This window comes from Gymnoscopelus braueri (assembly GCF_963280865.1).
Source record: "Gymnoscopelus braueri genome assembly, chromosome: 5".
NCBI classification, from domain to species: Eukaryota; Metazoa; Chordata; class Actinopteri; order Myctophiformes; family Myctophidae; genus Gymnoscopelus; species Gymnoscopelus braueri.
In genome coordinates this window covers 23,439,471-23,447,496 of record NC_137606.1, presented here as the reverse complement: position 1 = coordinate 23,447,496, position 8,026 = coordinate 23,439,471, and the positions used below count along the sequence as shown (strand labels likewise).

At 39.2% G+C, this 8,026-nt stretch overlaps 1 protein-coding gene across 1 annotated transcript in view; it reads right to left on the bottom strand.

Moving 5' to 3' along the window:
- The window catches only part of LOC308085817 (sodium- and chloride-dependent GABA transporter 2-like), a gene marked incomplete at both ends in the record, with an annotated part of 126,914 nt that extends 126,548 nt beyond the window's left edge, over window positions 1-366 (bottom strand). The window contains one exon of the mRNA XM_080429127.1: window positions 57-366. Within this exon, the coding sequence (XP_080285253.1) occupies window positions 57-366 (310 nt within the window). The remainder of the gene's footprint in view (window positions 1-56) is intronic.
- Window positions 367-8,026: the final 7,660 nt, after the last annotated feature.

Below are 8,026 nucleotides of genomic sequence, written 5' to 3'. Positions count from 1 at the left end.
ATGAAGGGTTAAACATTTAAAAACTGTTGGCAAATACGTTTTCTCAACAGACTTACCTCCTCCATTTTTGTAGCAGAGGTATGGGAATCGCCACACATTGCCTAGGCCGACAATATTCCCCGCTACAGCCAGGAAAATTTCCACTTTGCTGCCCCAATGTCCTCTTTCTTCAATTATTACCTCTTCTGCCCGTTCAACTGTGCGTATTTTCAACATTCCAGAAGCTGTGTCTAGGTCTTGATCTTTCCTATATCCCTTCTCTTTGTCCAGGTTTTCTCTCTGATTGTTGGTGTCTATCAGATCTACAGTGTGCCTTAAAAACCCAAGATTGGGTGATTCATTACAAAATAACGGGGAGAACGTCATAATCACAACACTAAACATGATGTGACAGCAAACATGATAAGAACGACAAGGACTGACTGGGGAACAAGGCTAATTAACACATGAGGGCTGATTACACATGAAACACCTGGGGAAGACTTGAACATAGAACCATGAAAACTAAAACAAGAACATAACATAGAAATACAAGACCTAGACAAGACAGACAAGTCTGTGACTGTGTGACAGACCACAAGGCTCTAAAATGTGTAGCTTACACATTCTGCACATCCCGTTTGTATCAACAGGATGTACTGTAGCATGGGTACATCTCTCAGAGGCCTACAGTGGGTTAATTTTAGTCTGGCTCAGTTTGACAGCAATAAGGTTCAGTTTCCAGGGCAGGAAAAGACCCCATTTCAAATTAAACAATTTCAACAATGATGGTCTTCAACTTATTGTCAGACCAAACCGAGAGATAGACAAAGACCCCACTATAAAACTGCTTTTAAAAAAAAGAAGGGCCTTTCAAAGCTAGCTCACCATAGTCTGCTTCTCTCATCAATGTCTGTTGACCGCTGAGATACAGTATACAGACATTAACATTTAAAATCAAACCTATTCTATCAAACAACACTGTGGCTGGTCCCGTCTGTTGTAGTCTGAAATAGTCTGAAGTAGTCTGTTTGATGGAGAGTCACCTTATGGCAGCATATCAAACAATGTTATGAATGTGGCTGTAATCTAGGCGTGATTTTTTACTCTCACTTGTCCTTTGATGCCTTAAGTGACTAAAGGCCTTTGCAGACAGGGTGCGATTAGTCAATCAGTTTTTACCGCATGCGAAAAGACGCGAACTGGGTTCGATTGGAGAAAAAAAAACGCATCGCCGCACTGTAAATTCTGAGCCGGTGTGCATGAGGTCATTGAGGACCATGTGTTCATTTAAAAAATGATATTGTCAGTTTTTTTTCGTGCGAAAAATCGCACCCTGTCTGCAAAGGCCTTTAGGGTGATGTTTTTTATTTTTTGTCCTGAACCTATAAATATCCTGCCTGAGGCTAGCAAAGTCTAGCCTGGTAAACCCTCCCTCCGGAAATCTCATTTCCATTTGATTTCAGGAGTGAGTCTGGCCTGATCCGCCTTTCTGCAATATTGGCTGTGTACGCCAAACGGACGAGCCTATCAGCGTCGTCGCTCATTGTTCTGTGATTGACAGCTTACGTTGGCCAATCAGGTGGCGAGTTCGAGTGAGCCCAAAACACGAACGGCAGCCATCTTTTTCTTGTCCGATATATTCTCCGCTATTTTTTTACTTCTATTTTGAGGCACGGAATTTACTTATAAGATATCGTTTGGATAGAATTTAGTTGTTTAACTTCATATATGTGGTCAATTAATCATGACAAAGCCTATTTAAAAATAACAATTTAGAGAACCGGTAGGGGCGGGCAGTGACACCCATGTATGTACGAATAAGGCAACCCATTTTGGGCATGGCCGTCTCAAAAGTCCCGTTGCGTCACATTAGACTGGTGAACTGCTGATTGGCTGAAGGGGAAAAATTATCATTGGCTGAAGGGGTTGTCAGTCAACGGTATTACTCCCGCCCAACTCCAGCCCACAGCCAATATTGCAGAATGGGCGATCAGGCCAGACTCACTCCTGAAATCAAATGGAAATGAGATTTCCGGAGGGAGGGTTTACCAGAGTAAGCAAAGTCAGTATCATCTTTTAAATCACTTTTGAAAACATACTTTTAAATCAAGGCCTTTTCTTGGTTTTACTAGCCTCTTTTATCCACCTTTCTATCCTTTAATACTTGTTTTTTGTTTGGCTAAATTAGCCTATTTATTTTATTGCTGTGAATTTATTTACAGTTTTTAATTGACTGTCAATTAAACAGTGGTGTTCATCTCCTTATTGGCTGCTTTTTGATATGCTTGTTATTTATAGGACTTTGTAACAATGTCGCAAAAGGCTCTTTACAAATTACGTTTATCATTTTTATTATTAATGATACGTAGCCTGCAAGGTTAGTTCAGGCAGTATACACTCGAGAGGTTACATGCATGCTCATTACAATGTGGCTATATACAGTGGTAGCCAGTTGGTTTCCTCACCATTTTCAAAAAGGTACCTAGGGGTGCCCGTGGGTACCTTTTTCGGCCACACCCCCAGATTCTCAGACACGCCCCCTAGATGTATTGTATCTTATTTCAATGTGTAGTGTGGCCATTCAGCCACTGGGTGGCACGTTCACAGTGAGCAACATAGTTTTAGACTGTAAAAGTAAAAGTCAGGAAATAAAACTATACTTGAGTTAAAGTACAAAAGTATTCGTATTAAAATGTAGGGTAGAACCGGGACGAACGACGTGCAGGGACGGTTGCAACACGGACCTTTTTTCATGCTACACTTAAAATTCGTCACATCCGGCGACGTCACCCTCTTCGTCTTCGGTCGAAAACATCAGACACGATTTTTTCCCCAGTTCTGATCAAAATTGGCAGAGTTGAAGTCACGTTTGTGTATTTCCACACTGTAGTAAAAAATACCCTATTTGAGTGTTTTCCATTTGTACTGCTGTGTTTATTTGGTGCCGATTGTAAATGGATTTTGTCTGTTAGGCTAATCTGTGGGCTAACTCTCAGTGAAGGTTCCATTGAAAAATATTCATTAGCTTTTGTGCTAGCTAGCAAAACATCCGGGGAGGGCAGGGCGGGACGAACGGCGCATTAAGCCACTCGATGCATTACGGACAGGGAGGGACGAACGGTGCATGTGTAAAACACAAAGTTGAGGAAACAGACAGAGGGGACATTAACATGATACATTTATTTGACTATCAGCATGGTCATTTGCTCGTAGGGTTCTACTGAAGCATCAATGAGAGTTAGATGCCAGAAATGTAACGTTTGTACTTGTTATAGGACATTTCATCCGACCGCGCCGTCCGACCCCCGTGTATGCACCGTTCGTCCCGACTGGCGGCCGTGTGCGGAGAGTAGCGCAACGTCACTTTACTTACCGATTGCGTTCGACTCGTTTCACTAAAATTAAAACGGACTGCGGGTAATGGGAGAGGACAAGTGTCTCTTGTTCACAAAAAAAGTATGGTTACATGAAATTAAGTAATCTCTGTGCAGGGAGGGAAATAGAAAAGGGTGCGTCGTTGGACCCCACTCTCCCCTACTTAAAGTACCAATAGTAGAAAGTACTCATTATGTAGAATGTCCCATTTCACAACTTTTCAAATGTATAAAATGTATACAAATATTTTGAAAAGAGCAGATCTACAAGCTCTACAAGTAAATGCGTAAATGTACTTAGTTACTTTCCTACACAACAAAAAATAGCAGATGTACAAGCTTGCATCGTGGCACGAAGTGGCGTGTTGTGAGCTCGTACATCTGCATATATATATATTACAGCTATGTTGGGTAGGTTTAACTATCAGATATTTCACTTCCACTGAGGTTTCAATTGCCTGATGGTCCAGGCCGTGGACTCTCAGTCTTGTGGTCAGGGTTCAATTCCAGCATAAGACAAATATTACAATTTTTTTTAGCTTTTGCAAAGTAGAAATACAAGTACAAGTAAAAGTAAGGAAATAAAAATTTACTTGAGTAAAGTACAAAAGTATTGGTATCAAAATGTACTTAAAGTACCAAAAGTAGAAAGTACTCATTATGTAGAATGTCCCATTTCACAACTTTTCAAATGTATAAAATGTATACAAATCTTTTGAAAATAGCAGATCTACAAGCTCACTATGTGTCACATCGCGACGCATTGTGAGCTTGTAGATCGGCTATTTTCAAATGGCCGAAATGTGTATAGGGCTGAAGTGGTTAATGTATGTTTTGTGATAATAATCAAAATCTACAAACTAACTAGTAACCAAAGTTTTCAAATAATTGTAGTGGAGTAAAAGTACAGTATTATTTTAATTTTTTGTAAACATGGAAAATAATGCAGAGTCCTTAGGATGAATTCAAAAGCAATTGTTTCTTTAAACATAACTGTGTTTCATGGAACATGGTGGAAGAAGTACTCAGACATCAGTACTCAGACACAGCTTTATTTACTAGTTACATTGCAGATTTAGATTTATGATTGAAAAAGAGAGTATTTCTTTATAAACAACAATGTTTAACACATTAAACCATATTAGACAAACTAAACACATAAAAACATCAGTTTCACAAAATTACTCCTATACCAAGCTGGACTTGAACCTTGGTCTGTAAATTATAAGGCCACTCTCTACTCCACTACACTATCTGCCATTTTTTAATATGACTATATATATATATGTATATATATATATATATATATATATATATATATATATATATATATATATATATATATATATATATATATATATATATATATATATATATATATATATATATGATATATATATATTTATATATATATCTCTGCTGTCCGGCAGGAACCAGCTAACTCCAAAATGTTCATTTTTCAGTAAGGAGTTAGGAGGTTTTGTTCATCATTGATAAGAACAGCTGAATTGACCTCCAAGCTCACAATGAGGTTGGAGGTCAAAAGGGGGTGGAGCCTGGAGTCAGCTAAACCAGCTAACTCCGGTGGACTTCGCTGGTTTAGCAGAAAATTTGAGGATCCAATGGAGTTAGCTGGTTTTATCAGAAGCACTTTTTAATGTTTTTCATCATCATCATCTGTTTAAAGTCCGCTTTCCCGGCTCCGCTGGGTTGGACTGGGTTCTCGCTATGGCTTTCTTCCACCGGGAACGGTCCATGGCCATTTCGTGATTGATGCCGAGTGCGTCAGCTAATACGGTCATCTGCCAGGTCTTCTTAGGCCGGCCACTGGGTCTTGTCCCCTCCAAGTTGATCGACATTACTTTCTTCACCCAATCATTCTCCTCCTTCCTTACAACGTGTCCGTACCATCGCAGTCTGCCTCTCCTCACCACATCCACTATGGCCTCCACTCCCATCTTCTGTCTCAGCTCTGCACTGGTCTTTCTCTCCCTCAGTGATACACCGCACATCCATCTGATCATCCTCATCTCTGCTCTGTTCAGCTTCTCTTCATGCTCCACCCTCAGGGCCCATGTCTCACTTCCATATGTCATGCCACTTCTGACGCAGGCTGAGTACACATGCCCTTTCATCTTCAGGGATGGGGCCTTGGATGTTAGGAAGGGCATGAGTTCCCTGAACTTCTTCCATCCACTTCTCACCCTTGTGGTCACCGCTAGGTCCACCCCCCCATCAGCGTTAAGCATGTCTCCCAGGTAGCAGAAACTGTCCACCACCTCATACGTCTCCCCGTCTACTACAAGCCCCTCTTGCTCGGCTGCATCTACCTGTGCGACTTCTCCCCTGGGGTGGGTATGGGGCTTGGGCTTCAACTCAACCGGGTCCGTTTGGGTTAGATTGTAATTTCGGACCTGTTGAAAACTCTAAAGCAGTTGTTCTCAAACATTTTCATGTCAAGGACCCCCAAATTGACATGCATTTGGCTGCAGACCCCCACCTGAAAATATTTTCTGCCAGGGAAATGTTTTCAAGATTTATCAAAATGTTTCGAAAATAGACGATCTACAAGCTCAAAATGGCCAGTAATTGGACGCGTTGTGAGCTTGTAGATCGGCTATTTTCAAACAAAGTATAAAATAGGGTTAAAGTGATTAAACTGTTCCTCGTTTGCTGTGGACCCCCTGGAACTCCCTCAAGGACCCCAGGGGATCCCCAGACCACACTTTTGAGAACCTTTTTTGCTCTAAAGATATGATAAGAACACTAGACCCAAACGTCATGATGTCTATTCACCTGTTCATGTTATTACACTGTAGCCTCAAAACGGTACACGTTCATCTTAATCTTAAACTGTATTGTCACATCATTTAAGTTTATATAAATACTCTGTTACAAGTAAAAGTTTTTTTGAGATGCAAGATGGCCGCCGGTCAGATGCACCGTGTGTTTGGCTCTAACAAACAAATGCCAAGGACACTTGGACAAGGAACTGTAAAGTAATGATACGGCTGAATGGTACAACTGAACAGGCCAAAGTAATAACCGTCAGAGACATAAAAGAACATGATCAATATAAATGAAAATAACAAATGCTTTGGCAAAGTGGTGGACTAGGGAAGGTCATAGTTATTTTTGTTTTCTTTTGCATTTTGGGTGGGTTGTACAATGTTTGTGAGTGATAAATCTGACATGAGACAATGTGTGAATACACAGATTTAAAGTATTTTGACTTTAAAGACCACAAACTTTATGAGTTAGACCAGAGATCCACTTCTACCAGAACATTGATTTGTTTGAATTGTGAATATTATTCTGAAAATAAGTTCAATTCAAAAGTGAAAATGGAGGGGTTTTCAGTGATTCATTTCAATAATAGGAGTCTCTACAGTATTTTCTCACAAATTAAAAAGTACCTTCAAAAGTTTAAAAAGAAGTTTAGTGTGGTAGCAATTTCTGAGACCTGGTTGAGAAGTGAAAAAGAACTTCAAGGGGGATTAGAGGGCTATGAAATGTTTTGGCAAAACAGGGTCAACAAAAGGGCAGGGGGTGTTGCCCTGTTTGTGGAGTCTGATTTTAAGTGTAAAGTTATTGAAACGGTTATTGACAATTTGATGGAATGTGTAAATATATTAATTAGTTGCATTTACAGAACACCAGGGTCGTGTATTGATCAATTTAATAAGAAGATTTCTGAACTATATGAAATGCAAGGATAAGGTGATTTTTGTTTGTGGCGACTTCAATATTGATTTGATGAAATCTAATGAACATACAAAAACTAAAGAATTTGTTGATAATATGTTTAGTTTGAGTTTCTATCCTTTAATTGTAAAGCAGAATAACAAAGGACAGTGCAACACTGATTGACAATATTTTACAACTGTAATGGATGAGAAGATAATTCTTCTATTAAAGTGGACTATTAGTGACTGATGTAAGTGATCATTTGCCTGTCTTTGCTGTGCTAGAAATGAAGAATACATTAAAATTAAGAGTAAATAGGCATACATACAATTTGGTTAGAAAAAAATCACGAGAAGCAATACTGGCAGACCTTTTGAGTCATGATTGGCAGGAGGTTTATGTAGAGGATACCAATGAGGCATACAATGCATTATTGGGTAAATTTTTGTCATATTACGACCGACATTGTCCATTGAAGGAGTGCAGACAAAATCCTAAAAAGAGGGTGAAACCATGGCTAACCAAGGGTTTGGAAAAGGCTTGCATTAAGAAAAATAGTCTCTACAGGGAATTAATCAAACATCGAACAAAGGATAAGGAGGACAAGTACAAAAACTATGTTGTATTATGAGATCATAAAAAAAAGACTACTAATCAGATGTTGCAAATGCATAAAAATAATATTAAGGCTACCTGGGGTGTGCTTAATGACATGATTAAAACGTCTGGTAAAAAGGACTTTCCAACATACTTCAATTATTCAAAATATAGAGGAAATTGTTAATGAGTTTAATGAGTATTTTGTAAATGTAGGCCCACATTTGGCTAAGGAAATTGACCTCCCTACGGAGGAGCAAAGATATTTTGATTCACCTACAAACAGCAACTCAATGTTCCTTGGTGGAGTTTGTGTAAGTGATGTGCTAGAAGTGGTTAGAAAGTTTAAGAATAAAAAAATCTACTGATAGTAATACTATTGACAT